Source organism: Narcine bancroftii, chromosome 3, assembly GCF_036971445.1.
Source record: "Narcine bancroftii isolate sNarBan1 chromosome 3, sNarBan1.hap1, whole genome shotgun sequence".
Lineage (NCBI taxonomy): Eukaryota > Metazoa > Chordata > Chondrichthyes > Torpediniformes > Narcinidae > Narcine > Narcine bancroftii.
In genome coordinates this window covers 218,645,498-218,660,277 of record NC_091471.1, presented here as the reverse complement: position 1 = coordinate 218,660,277, position 14,780 = coordinate 218,645,498, and the positions used below count along the sequence as shown (strand labels likewise).

The 14,780-nt window shown below is 47.2% G+C and overlaps 1 protein-coding gene across 1 annotated transcript in view; it reads right to left on the bottom strand.

The window, feature by feature from the left end:
• LOC138758134 (zinc finger protein 850-like) overlaps nt 1–8,241 on the bottom strand; it is a 48,735-nt gene extending 40,494 nt beyond the window's left edge. Inside the window, exons 1-3 of the mRNA XM_069926630.1 lie at nt 6,994–8,241; nt 6,417–6,551; nt 5,150–5,933 (exon numbers count right to left, since the gene is read on the bottom strand). Of these exons, the coding sequence (XP_069782731.1) occupies nt 5,150–5,931 (782 nt within the window). The 5' untranslated portion in view covers nt 5,932–5,933; nt 6,417–6,551; nt 6,994–8,241. The remainder of the gene's footprint in view (nt 1–5,149; nt 5,934–6,416; nt 6,552–6,993) is intronic.
• Nucleotides 8,242–14,780: the final 6,539 nt, after the last annotated feature.

Sequence of the window (14,780 nt, the reverse complement as noted above, 5' to 3'; positions counted from 1 at the left end):
CAATAGTGACAGCAAAGAAAATTATAGCAATAACATGGAAAACAGAGAAACATGTAAAAATAAGGCACTTTCAGGTGGCCAAAATCCCCCCGATGTAAAGCCGCATATTATGCCCATATGCGGCTGTCAGGAGGCCACTTGAAAGCGCAGGAGGCGCATGTGAGCCGAACTTTGTAACCCTCCTCCGGTTACAACACTGTGACCAATCTAAAGCGAACAAAATGAGAGATACGTTTACCCAAGACAAGGATATTCGCCGGAGCACTGAGGTTCCCCCCACCCCGGCACATGGATGAAGCGGCCTGAAAGCGGCTGCTAAGGGGATGACAGCTGGCGAGTGCCTGACAACTCATCTCCTAGCTGCCCCTAACCCCACCAAATGTCAGGACAGGGGCAGCTGGCGTGGGCTGTCAGCACGGGGACATCCCCACACTGATCCCGCTGCCCTGCTCTCTCCCAAATGCCCGATATGAGTCCCCACACTGTGGAGTGGCTGGCGCGGGCTGTCAACGCAGGGATGTCCCCACACTGATCCCGCTGCCCCACTTTCTCCCAACAGCCCGATATCGGTCCCCTCACTGGGCAGGACATCCCCACACTGACAGCCCAAGCCAGCTGCCCCACATTGTGGGGACTGATATCGGGCTGTTGGGAGAGAGCGGAGCAGCGGTATCAGTGTGGGGATGTCCCTGTGCTGATAGTCCGCGCCAGCCATCCCAAACCTAACAGCCCAAAGGGACAGGATCCGGAGTGCACTCAGAGGTGCATCCGGTGCAGCTGTCCCTGCAGGTGGCCAGCGCTGCGCTTTTTGCGCTGCCACCTTGTCTTGGGTAAACTTATCTCTCATTTTGTTTGTTTTAGATTGGTCACAGTGTTTGAGCTACCAAAAGAAAATAGACACACACACACTGAGAGCAGTTCAGTTTATACATGTCTTTATTACTAAATCTAAAGCTGAATTCACACTACAATATGCAAGCCCTTCCCAATTATACTTATCAATGCCTGGACTGGTCCCAACTGCCGAAGCGAGGTAACGACTGCACACTTGTAGTAGGTTGTCGGGGCGTCGGTAGCAGCTTCTCCACCTCCCTCGATCGGGACGTTAGCTGGACTCTTGAAGTTCTTCTTCTTGCTGAGAGATGTTGTCACCTCTTGGAGAGTCTCAAACTTCAGCAAAGGTTGTTTACTTCAGATCTTATCTCTGAACAAATGATTTAATCATCTTCAAGGTCTCCTGACAGTCTGCGACCAACAAAAGACAACTGCATCTCTGGGCCCCATGGTGGAAGTTGGATAATGTCGTCTGATTCATATCCATCCTGGGCCCCATGGTGTATTAGATTATGTCTGCTGATTGTAAAAAACAAGCAGGTTCTCAGCCTTGCAGAAGCAAAGGCTGGAAAAGTAAAAAAGTTTAAATCTTCCATTACACACCTGAACGGCAATTCAAAGGGCCGCTTCCACTTCTGCAGGTGCATTCTTAGCGGAGAATGCACCTGAAAAAGCCTGTAGATAGATGGCATATTGAAATACAAAATTGTATACCTTTAGAAAAAAAAATCACTTACAGTCTAAGAAATCAAATTGAGAGTTTTTATAAAATTTGGGAACTGTATATGGATTTCGTGAGCAAAAGTTCATCCACATCTTCTACTTTAGCCTTCCTTTTCCTTTGGCTTGGCTTCGCAGACGAAGATTTATGGAGGGGTAATGTTCACGTCAGCTGCAGGCTCGTTTGTGGCTGACAAGTCCAATGCGGGACAGGCAGACACGGTTGCAGCGGTTGCAAGGGAAAATTGGTGGGTTGGGGTTGGGTGTTGGGTTTTTCCTCCTTTGTCTTTTGTCAGTGAGGTGGGCTCTGCGGTCTTCTTCAAAAGAGGTTGCTGCCCGCCGAACTGTAAGGCGCCAAGATGCACGGTTTGAGGCAATATCGATAATTCAAAAGAAAAACTGCACATCTTACCAAAAGTTTCTCCAGTGTCCTTCCATGTTTCTAGGCCTGGAGTGAAGCAGGATAGTCCCAAGCTAGTAAAGAGAAGGAACAAAGAACATATGGCACCTTTATAGTGCTGGAGGGTCCAGCCCAGGTCATTAGGAAAGTTTATGGCACAGTGCCAGGTTGTTAGGAGGGGCCAATGGCTTGTAGGGTTAATCCAAATCCAACAGCCAATGGTCCAAGGCCAAGAACAGGCAGGCTGGAGAGTCCAGTCCAGGTAATTTACATGGAACCAAAAGCAAGGTGTGCACCAATGGGTGGGGCAGAACCAAACGTTCATTGGCAGCTGGTGTCCTCTGACTAGGTAGGGGCAGTACTGTCACATGACAGCCATAACCCTTCCCAATGCAGCAACCAACATACTAAAAGACTCACTCTCTCCAGACACATTCCTCCCCATAGAGAAGATTCGCCAGTGTGAGATTACACACCATCAAATTCAAGGACAGTTTCTTTCCTGTGTTACCAGACTCTTGAATGAGTAAAATAATGCTGCTTTTGCTTTGTACCAACTGATCTGTCCCTGTAACTCCACTCCTGAACTGTGACCTATTTGCTGGACAATGTACAGGATGTCTAGCTAGATTGTTCCAAAACAAACTTCCTCGCTGTACCTTTGTACATCTGATAATAAATTCGAACCTGAAAACAAATTGAAAATTCTTTAAATATTTTTATTAATTATAAATATAATCATGCACACACCAAACATTTATGGGATACATAATAGTAACAATAAATGATAAATTTTATAACTTAAACTATAAAGCAAATAGAACCATAATTCAAAATTATAACAAAAAGAAAACAACATTTTTTCCCCCCATGTGGTGTGATTCTAATCCCCATTCCCTAGTCCAAGGTATATGACTAAAGAAAAAATGTACTTTGTTCCTAGAATAAAATAAAATGGCAATTATACATTTTGAAAAAAATTATATCTAGAGGTTATGAAAGTAATTCAAGAATGGTCCCCACAAGGCTGAGCACACACAAGATTTCTCTCAGACCACTCACCCCTGATACTTCAGTACCTCTTCCAGACACTGCCTGTGGCATTGCCCTGGGGATTCTTCCAAAATTTGCTCTCACAAATAAATACATTTCTATGGAATGGAAAGGTACCCAGGGTATCTATGGAAAAATCAACCTGGGATTACAGTCTGGGCAGTCTACAAATGTCAGACTTCAAGAAATAATATTGGCAGCTAGTCAAGATACATCGCTGCACTCTTTGAAGGGGGAAATGTACCATCCTGGGCACAAATTAACCTGCAAGTGGTAGGTGAGAAGATAATAGAGGATTTTATTTATAAATGGGATGCCAAATTGTTATCTGGGAAAACAGACAGCCCTATACTAAAAAAAATCTCCATTTGGAATAAAATTAACCAAAATTTAGGAATCAAAGTGAGGCTGTCCCCAAAGACACCCCTGACTCTAAATTGATTAATACCATTGACAGTAGGTAACAAACTGCACACCTGGCATCATAATGGTATCAGGTGCTTGAGGACTGTCATTTGAACAACTTGGTATGATTTATCAAATAAGAGGTTTTAAAACTCCTCTCAGATCTTTTCTGCAGGAAAAATTAGGTCCAACTACAGCCCTACCAGCATGTAGTGACATGGAGGCCATGATTCAAAGGAGGAGTACATGGAAGTTCATCTTGGCAATGTATTTCTTCCTCCAAGTGGAAGGACCTAAACCAGGCCTTCACAAATTAAGGCAGAGTTGGGAGTCAAACTTATGAATAACGATTGATCCGACCTGTGTCAGTCCAGCGTGATTGCCATTATTAATGCGTGGTACAGGCTGGTACAATGCAATTTCATACACCAGCTGTACCTGACGGCACAAAAATAAAACAGATCTAAACCAGAATTATCAGACCAATGCTTCAGATGTGGCACTGAGATAGGAACCTATGTGCACACAACCTGGACATGTACCAAGGTGAGACCCTTCTGGGTGGAACTGGGCCAAGCCCTGGGTAAAAAAAAAATCATAGGTAAAGAATTTCCACAGGACCCAGAGTTGTTTCTGTTGGGAAACATAATGGACATAAGACTTCTGATGAACCTGTCCAAATTCCAAATCCAATTCATAATGATCGCATTGGCAGTGGCCAGGAAGTACATAGTGTTAACTGGAAGTCTGACTCTTGCCTGAGTATAGCACACTGGAATGCAGAAATGTAAAGCTGTATTCCCCTGGAGAAAATTATTTACAACATAAGGAAAAAGTATAACACTTTTTAAAAAATTTGGCAACCATACCCAAATTCCACTGGAGCACAATTATAGTGTGGACCATCCTGCCTCACTGCCCTGCCTTCCCCGTCTATCCCTCAATTAGCGGGGTCCCATTCCAACCAGGAAAAGTCAAGAGAAGAAAACAGCCTGAGCACTGGCCACCGTGATGTGACAAACCTATAAACCCCTAATATATATTTCACATCTTTGTTGTGAACATCCTGAATGTTGTGTGTAACTGTTAGTTAAGTGTTAAAAATAGGGGTGGGGGGGGGGGTAAGGGGAGGAGGGAGGAAGGGGATATTAAAAGCTCGAATTCTACAGAAAACCTTGTACAGAATTCATAATTGTAAAATGTAATCAAGGTTGATGTTGTCAACATTAATATTGATAAGATTGACAAGTTTAAATTTTGAAAATCATAAAATATTCAAAAGAATGGTCCCCATAACATTCAAAATTTTATATTTCAATTATTAATTTAATCATGTATCTTTTCTAAATTTAAACAGGACATGTCCCTGAGCCATTGAGCATGAGTGGGTGGGGCAGCATCCTTCCATCAAAACAGCATTCATTGCACGTCTCGCCAGGAGAGATGCAAAGACAGAATTCGACATTTAATTGGAGTTAGAGAAATATCATCTTCTTCAGTTGTGCCAAAAAGAGCAACCATAGGATTCGGCTCTAAATTTATGTTTAAAATTAATGATAGAGTTTGAAATACCTCCCTCCAGTATTTTTCAAGGCTAGGACATTTGCTGTTTCAATAACCACAAGACTCCAGTCCCTCCTGGTGTTTGAGTGAGTGATGTTTAAGTGTTCCACACTCTGTAAACTTTATGTGTGAACTTGCTGGTGTTTCAACTGGCTGTGGGACTGGGTGAACTACTTCCCGCATTCGGAGCAGGTGAACGCCCTCTCCTTGGCATGGACGTGCTGGTGTCTCAGCAGGTTGGTGGTCTTTGTGAACCTCTTTCCACACTCAAGGCAAACGAACAGCCTCTTCCCGGAGTCCACCCGCTGGTCCACCTGGGACAAATGGGTGAAGCCTTTCCCACAGTCAGAGCAGGTGAACAGCCTCTCTCCGGTGTGGATCCGCTGGTGCATCAGCAGACTGGAGGACTGGGTGAAGCTCTTTCCGCACTTGGGGCAGATGTATGGCCTCTCCCTGGTGTGGACCCGATGGTGGGTCAGCAGGTTGGAGGTATGGCTAAAGGCCTTCCCACACTCGAAGCAGATGTATGGCCTCTCCCCGGTGTGGACCCGCTGGTGCCTCCGCAGGTCGGACCAATAGCTAAAGCACTTCCCACACTCGGGGCAGGTGAAGGGCCTCTCCCCGGAATGAACCCGCTGGTGGGCCCGCAGGTTGGAGTTATGAGTGAAGCCCTTCCCACACTCAAAGCAGATGAACGGTCTCTCCCCAGTGTGGACCCGCTGGTGGGCCAGAAGGTTGCAGTTATGGGTGAAGCCCTTCCCACACTCGAGGCAGATGAACGGTCTCTCCCCGGTGTGGACCCGCTGGTGCATCTGCAGGCTGTAGTTCCGGGTAAAGCTTTTCCCGCACTCAAGGCAGGTGAAGGGCCTCTCCCCGGTGTGGATCCACTGATGTCTCATTAAGTCACTCGACCTTTTAAAGTTCTTTGCGCAGTCGGAGCACTGAAACTTCTTCATTGCTGTGGGGACAAGAGGGCAAGATCAGGGGATAAATCAATGCAGTCCTGTCCCGGGGCGCACAGTGAGTGCTCAGCCCGATGGAAGCTACTGGAGGGGGAGTGGCGTGAGGGGGGGGGGGCGGGGGAGTGGCGTGAGGGGGGGGCGGGGGAGTGGCGTGAGGGGGGGGCGGGGGAGTGGCGTGAGGGGGGGGGGCGAGGGAGCGGCGTGAGGGGGGGGGCGAGGGAGCGGCGTGAGGGGGGGGGCGAGGGAGCGGCGTGAGGGGGGGGGCGAGGGAGCGGCGTGAGGGGGGGGGCGGGGGTGTGGGAAGCAGAGACCGGGGAGGTGGGGAGAGAGGGACGTGCTGGGCTCCAGTGACCCAGCACCGAGCCAATGTGACCAGGGCCGAGCGAGGTCATTTACACCCCCCCCCCAAACAGTGAGCTACTATGCCTAGAGCCCCTCACTCACCGGACAGTGCCTCCCCCACAAAATTAAAACCTTACCTAATCCGCTCCCGTTGGTCGGTCCCTCAGTGAGCACGTTGCCGCACTTGAGCTGAACTTGTCTGACCCTGACTGCGCTCCGCTGTGGTCAGCGCCCTTGGCAGCTGCCTAGTTCGCCTGATGGTACCGCTGGCCCTGTGTACAACCAGGTGAGTCAAGGGGACGTCAGATATATCCGGCGATAGAGACAACGGCTGATTTCAGTGACCCCCGCACAACGTCAGATGTTTGATTTTTTTTCTTGCTTTACCTGAATTTTCCCCACTGTTCAGTCGAAATTTGGGATGGTAGTTGCCACTGTCCCCTTCCCGTACGCCCATGAAGCCGTTTATTCCCTGCCGTTGCCGACTGGAAGCCTCCGCAGTTACCACCCTTGGCTTCTGTGCTGGGTCGGTTGCAATGTCCCGGGTCACTCGCCGGTCACTTATTCCCTTTCCTGCTCTTCCTGCATCAGGTTGAGGAACTGGGACAGTACTTTCCCCGCACCCACCCCACTCCCCCTTGACGACGACAGTCCTTTCCCCGAATCCAGCCCTTGACCAGGATGTATCTTTAACTACAAAAAAAAAAGCCTTACCTAATCGGCGCTTGTTGGTCGGGACCTCAGTGTACACACAGCTCCCCTGTTGTCTGCGCCCCTGGCAACTGCCTTCTTCGAGAGAGAGGGATGGGGGGGGGGGGGGGGGGGGGTTGGTAGTAGAGGGAGGGGGGTTGGTAGTAGAGGGAGAGGGATTGGGGGAGAGAACTCCTTTGAACCAGTCACTGCCTCTCCCCTTTTCTGCCCAGTTTCCCTTCTTTATTTAACCCCTTCAACTTTCGTTGCTTTATTCCTCCTTGTTCCTGGCCCCAATGAACCATTCGCTGCATTATTCCCTTTTCGCTGCTTTAATCCCCCTTGTTCCCGGTCGTCTTCCCCCCTTCGCTCCTTATTTCCCCCAAATTCCCGGTCTCCTTACCCGTCGCTCCTTATTTACCCCTAATTCCCGGTCCCCTTATCCTTCGCTGCTTTATTCCCCCTTGTTTCCGGGTCTCCTCACCTTTCGCTACATTATTCTCCCTTGTTCCCGCTCCATCTCCCTCTTCGCCGCTTTATTCCCTGTTGTTCCCGATCTCCCTCCCCCTTGGCTGCTTAATTCCTTTTTTCCCGATCCCCCTCACTCTCCGCTGCTTTACTCCTCCTTGTGTGGTCCTAATGAACCCTTCTCTGTTTTATTCCCACGGTCCCCCTCACTATTCGATGCTTTATTCCCCCTTGTTCCTAGTCCCCTCCCTCCTCAGCTTTATCCCGCTCGTGCTCTGTTCCCCCTCCCCAGTTACCTTCGCTGCTTTACTCTCTCGTATTCCCGGTCCCCCACACCTTTCGCTGCTTTATTCCCTCTTGTTCCCGGTTCCATTCGCTGCTCTATTTCTCTTTGTTCCCGGTTCCCCCTCCCCTTCGCTCATTTATTTCCCTTGTACCCTATCCCATCGGCTTCGCTGCTTTACTCCCCCTTGTTCCCGGTCTCTCTCCTCCTTCGCTGCTTTATTCCCTCTTGATCCCGGTTCGAATGAACCCTTCGCTACATTATTCCCCCTTCGTAACTTTTTTCTCCTTTCGCTGTTTTATTCCCCCTTGTACCCTGTCCCATTCCCCTTCCCTGCGTTAATTCCCCTTTCGTTGCATTATCCCCTCCGCTGCTCTGTCCCACGTTGTTCCCGGTCCCAATGAACTCGTCCCTGCTTTATTCCTCCTTGTTCCTGGTTCGAAAGAACCTTTTGCACCTGGAAAGAGATCGGGAAGTCCCTGCGCACATGTGCAGCGGCGGCACTTGCGTTGCCACTCCTCCGCCCCTCCTCTCGGGCTGCGCCTGGCCCGTCACGTGACGGATTGCCTCCTCCCCGGACGAGGCGTATGCGTGTGACGTTTCAGGGTCCGCAAGCGTCCTGATCGCCGTTCCCTCAGCAACGGGCCGGTCTACTGAGGAGGCCGCGGCCTGGGTCCGGGGGTGGAGGTGAGACTTGGTGGGTGGGCGGGCGGACCGGCGGCGGCGGTGCCCGAGTCCGAGTGCTCTGTGACCGCGGCCCCCGAGTGCTCTGTGACCGCGGCCCCCGAGTGCTCTGTGACCGCGGCCCCCGAGTGCTCTGTGACCGCGGCCCCCGAGTGCTCTGTGACCGCGGCCCGGCCCTTGTTGGAGACGCACTGTCCAGAGGTGGAGCCGGTGCTGCCGGTGCTGCCGGGGGGAGGGCGGCCTTGGGGGTGAGGAGGGTGAGCGGCACCAAGGTCTGGGAGGTGGCCTCGTCTCCCCACAGTCGGGCCGGTGGGAAAGGGGTGGCGAGGGGGATGGAGGCAGGGACCGCGTCTTTTGTCGCACCGGGGGGCGGGGGGGGGAAGTGTCAAGGAGAAGGGACCCTGACAACGCCGTGGGCATGGAATGTGTCCGGCTGCAAGCCCCTGATCCCCGGCCGCACGGATGTATGGGGGCAGCAGTCGGACTGAGGGGTGGGGTGGTTGGAGGGGGGGGAGAGAGAGACACAGGGATAGGGTGCAGACAGGCTCCCACACAGGAGGTGCAGGGTCAGGGTCCCCTCCACAGGGCTTGCCGGCAGCTGGGGGAGGGGCAGGAGTCCCCGTCACTGTCCCCATCCCACACACACATCTTGTTGGGGGGAGATCCCTTCTCAGGAGAAACAGCAGCATCAATTGAGTCCTTGGCCCCACCACTGGGGCTGCTGTGAAGCTGGGTCCGTGGCCCCACCACTTGGTGCCTGGGTCACAGATGTTTCACAGAAGGCTCAGGGTCCTTTATCTTGCACGGGAAGAAGGAGCATCTGGGTTCATTGTGGTACTGATGACATTGGCAGGAAGAGAGATGAGATATTGTAGATAGTTTTCAGCATATAAAATTAGAAATGCAATGATATCATCTCAGCATGCTATGAACCAGTGATGTAGTGAGGCAAGAAATTGTAAAACCTTCCAGTCAAATGTGACGAAGGTGCTGGTATAGGTGTGATGGCTTCAGTTAAATGGACCACTGGGCTCTCTTCCACAGTGGGTTGGATGTGTATAACATGGGCAGATTAGTGTGGTCCTTCGTACAAACAATGTCAGCAACGTAAACAAGATTAGGTTTTTCAAAGAAAAATTTGAGCCTTGGGTAGTGTGACAGATTATAGATATGTTTTTGTGAGATAAATTGGAGCAGGTTTGTTAGTGTAGGTCACATACAACACTTCAAAACAGATCTCATTTAAAATACTGGAGCTTTACTCAAGCTAGACAGACAGGCTCCAAGAGCCTTTGCAAAAGCTTTGGAGAGTGCCAAAGAGACCACTAATGGATTGCTGTTTTGAAAAGCAACAGATGAAAGAACTTGAAGGAGTAGGTTTGGATCCACAGGCTCTCTGGGAGTGTTGCTTGCTGTTCTAAGAGTGTCGTGGTTTTTTCAAGCAGAGAGGGAGTCAAACAGGCTTTGTCTCTGAGTGAAAGAGAGAGAGAGAGAGAATTCAGTTCTGCAGTTTTACAGTTAGCAGCAGCAGCTGGGACTGGAACAGGACAAGCTGGCAAGCTTGTGGAAAAACCCTATTTTGAAGATGAGTTGTGAGTGCCTGGTCAACGCCCTTATTCATACAAGAGGAGAGGACTAGCTGCCTAATGTATCACTTGAAATAAGGGAAACAAAAAGTAAGTCTGTGGTGACCTGAAAGAAAGAAGTTATCACCTGGAAAACCCTGAAGGGGCAAGTTTCTTTGGCAAGGCAGTGTCGTGGCTGATTAGAAGAGATCAGTTTGTGTCCAGCAAACAACAAATCTCTCTCTAAAAACTAACAAGAATCTTGCTGAGCGGTAACCATTTACCTTTCAAGCACCAAAAAAATACATAAATATTAAATTCTGTGCACAGTATAAGAATTGCCTGCAACCAGTAAACTTGAAGGAATGAGAAATGAGATTGGACTGTGAATCAAATAACTTTTCTGAATTTATGTACACATTACATACATGTGCGCTTAGAATTAGAAGGGGGTTAAGTTAGGTTAGTTAAGTCAAAAGTGATAAGTTAAAGTGTGATCCTGTTTTCACGTTTAAAGATAATTAAAAGCAACCTTTGTTTAAGTAACCATTTGTCTTGGTCAATATCTATTGCTGCTGGGTTTTGGGTCGTCTGGGCTCAAGTATTCCAATTTGAGGTTTACTCCACGTGTCATAGAGTGACAAGAAATTGGAAGATGGTGAAGTTGCTTCTGTGGCAGGGTGGGGGTGGGTGGGCCTGAAGTGGAGGAGCACCCAGATTGCGTCAGGGAGATGTGCTGAGGATGGTCTGGCAGGTGGGTTTGACCCAAAACAGTCGTCTTGCAGATGGGAAAGCTGTGGCTGATAAACAGATTAAAGGATGCAGGTTGAGTGAACAGGAGAGACAGAGGCAAGTCAGGGATCGGAAAAACGATTTGGAAGAGGGGTCAGAGTGTAGTGTATTGAAGTTTGCTGATGACACTAAATTGAATGGAAAAGCAAATTGTGCAAAGGAATCAGAGAGAATGCAGAGAGGTACAGATTGGTTAAGTGAGTGGGCAAGGATTTGGCAGATGGAGTACAATGTTGGTAAATATGAGGTTATCCACTTTGGAAGGAAAAAAATTAAGATCAGATTATTATTTAAATGGCAACTGATTGCAGCATGCAGAAGGACTTGGGAGTGCACATGTATGAATTGCTAAAGGTTAGTTTGCAGGTGCAGCAGACTATCAAAAAGACAAATGTTGGCCATCATTGCGAGATGGATTGAATTTAAGAGCAGGGAGGTTTTGCTGCAACTGTACAAGGTACTGGTGAAGCAGCATCTGGAGTACCCCATGCAGTTCTGGTCTCCTGTCTTGAAGAAGGATGTACTGGCTTTGGAGGTGTTGCAGAGGAGGTTCACCAGTTGATTCTAGAGACGAGTGGATTAGCCTATGAGGAGAGATTGCTGGGATTTAGAAGAACGAGAGGGAATCTTCTAGAAACGTATAAATCATGAAAGGCATAGATAAGATTGAAGTGGGTAAGTTATTTCCATTGGTGGGGGAAACTAGAACTAGGTGAAATAGCCTCAGTATTCAGGGTAGTAGATTTTGGATGGAGATGAGGAGGAACTGATTTTCCCAGAGGGTGGTGAATCTATGAAATTCTCTTCCCAAAAGTGGTGGAGGTGACCTCAGTAAATATATTTAAGACGAGATTGAATTGATGTTAACATACAGTAAAAGCCTAAAATCCAGACAGTTGGGGATCAGGTCAGTCCTTGTAAAACTCAAATTTGAGGAGAATAAACAGGTACATTTTAATAGTTTATTCACGAAACAATTTTCCTATGCAAAATACCAAAAAAAATCAATATTTAGCCTTGCGTTTCCGTGACTTCTGCATGGTCACTTGTTGCTGCTATGCTTCTGTGGTTCATGCATGCACACAAAACCCAAGTGTTTTTGAGAAGTCCAGATTCTCGAATGGTCCGGATTTCAGCCAAGAGTTTCCTAGAAGTCTGAATTTTTGCATTTTGACTGGATTAGTGGAATTAAGGGATATGGGGAAAGAGGCCAGCTGGTAGCAGATCAGCCATGATCTTGTCGAACGGCAGAGGAGGCTTGACCAGCCACATAGCCTACTCTTGCTCCTATTTCTTACCTTCTCATGCTTCTCTCTCCACAGTCACTGCCTGAGCTACTGAAGATTTCCAGCAGTTTCTGTGTTTATTGGGAGTTCCAGCTTCTGCAGTGTTTTCTTTCTGTCTGATAATTGGAGACTGAGGTCAAGGCCTGAACTGAAGTGAGATCAGTCTGTACTTGAAGTTCATAAGGATGAGAGATGATCTGATTGGCTTTTCTTGTGGTTTTCAGATTGATGTGGAGAGATGGAGAAGGCAGTGATTGCATCAAATGAGTTGGTCCTTGCTCTGTGTCATTCCCATGCAGGTCTGTGACCTGATTTGTGGGCATAACTGTTCACCACTGTGCACCTCGGTGTCTTCTCTTCTTGCCTGGTGAGCAGTGAACAATGAGTGTTTGTCAGAATCAAAATTAAGTTTATTATCATGAGCATGTGTCACGAAACCTATTGTTATGCAGAGCTGTATTGTGCATTACGGGTGTAAAAATTCCTTTAAATTAGGGTTCTATAAATATATTAAAACCATAGAAAATACAGCACAGAAAATAGGGTGTTTGGCCTGTCTAGTCTGTGTCAAACTATAATCAGCCCAGTTTCACTGACTATAGCCTTCCATTCCATTCCCAATTACGCTCATTTCTTAAATATTAATAAAAGCCCACATTCATCACTTCATTTGATAGCTCGTTCCGAACTTACACTGTTTGAACAAGTTCCTCTTAATGTTCTCCCTAAACTTTTTCCTTTTCACCCCTAAACAGTGTCCTCTGGTGTGTATCTCATCTCAGTAGAAATGGCATACTTGGATTTACTTTGTCCATACCTTTCATAATTTTGTGTGCCTCTATAAAATCTCTCCTCATTCTTCTATGCTTCAGGGAAGAGTCCCAACCTATTTAACCTTCCCCCGTAACTTAGTTATTTCCAGATCCTTGTGTTCTACCAAATGCCTAGTGCCCCACCATTTACCATGTCTGTCCTAGCTTGGTTTGTGATTTCAGAATGCAATACCTCACAATTGTTTGCATTAAGTTGCATCTAGGGGACAAATTTTGCCCCTAACGCTCCTTTTACTCTTAATATACTTGTAGAAGCCCTTTGGGTTTACCTTCACATTATCTGCTAGAGCAACCTCATGTCTCCTCTTTCTTGATTTTCTTTTGAGTATATTCTTGCTTTTTTTTGGTACTCTTCAAGTACCTCATTAGTTCCTTGTTGCTTATACTTGCTATACATCCCCCTCTTTTTCTTAACCAGATCACCAATATCCCTTGAAAACCATGGTTCCCTATGCCTGGTAGGTTTGCTTTTAATCCTAACAGGAACATGAAAATTCTGCACTCTTAAGATTTTGCCCTTAAGGCCATCCACTTACCTAACACACCCTTGCCATAAAACCACTTGTACTAAGCCATTCTTCCTCGATCCTTTCTCATTTCCACAAAATTTGCCTTCCTCCAATTTAGAATCCCAACCTGAGAATCAGAATCAGAATTTGTCATGAAATTCGGTATTTTGTGGCAGCACCATAGTGAAATTACAATTAAAAAAAAATAAAATAATAATAACGGTATTAGAGCACGAAAAGTAAGGCTCTGTCTTTGGTTCATTGATTATTCAGGAATCTGATGGTAGCGGGGAAGAAACTGTCCTTGTGCCGCTGAGTGCTCGTCTTTAGGCTCCTGTACCTTTTTCCCAATGGTAGCAGAGTGAAGAGGGCGTGGCCTGGGTGGTGGGAGTCTTTGAGGATAGAGGCTGCTTTTACAAGACACTGACTCATGTAGACATCCTTGATGGAGTAAAGTCTGATGCCGAGTTAACAACTCTCTGGAGCTTATTCTTGTCCTGAAAGTTGGTTCCTCCATACCAGGCAATGATGCAATCAGCCAGAATACTCTCCATGGTACATCTGTAGAAGTTTATAAGAGTCTTCAGTGACATACTGAACCTCATCAGACACCTCACAAAGTATAGTCAGAGGACAAGACTTATCCTTTTCCATAAATAATTTGATCTAATGACATTATGGTTACTGGACCCAAAATGTTCACCTACACATACATCTGTCACCTAACTGTCTTGTTCCCTAATAGTATATCAAATATTGCATCCTCTCTCATTGGGATCAATGCACTGATTTAGAAAACTTTCCTGGACACATTTCACAAACTCCAAGCCATCCTGCCCTTTTACAGTATGGGAGTCCCAGTCAATATTGGGGAAGTTTAAAAAACTCCCACTATCACAACATTTTGCTTCTTACATTGGTCTGCTTTCTTTCTACAGATTTGCTGTTCCTATTCTCTCTGACTATTGGGCAGTCTATAATACAACCCCATGATTGTGGTCACACCTTTCTCGATCATCAGCTGAACCATATGACCTATGTTGAGAAATCCTCCTGGCTGTCCTGCTTTCACACAACTGAGATATTTTCTCTGTCACTCCTCCCCCTTTTATCCCTCCTCTATCACGTCTGAAGGAACGGAACCCCGCACATTAAGATGCCAGTCCTGCCCATCCTTCAACCAAGTCTCACTAATAGCAACAATATCATAATCCCACGTTTCAATCCATGCCCTAAGCGTCAGCTTTTCCAACAATACTCCTTGCATTAAAATAAACACACCTGAGAACATTTCTATCATGTACAATCCTTTGATTTGTGTCTATACATACAATTTTTGCATGACCTTTATCCTCCTCCTCACTAACTGGTCCAACATTCTGATTCCCCTC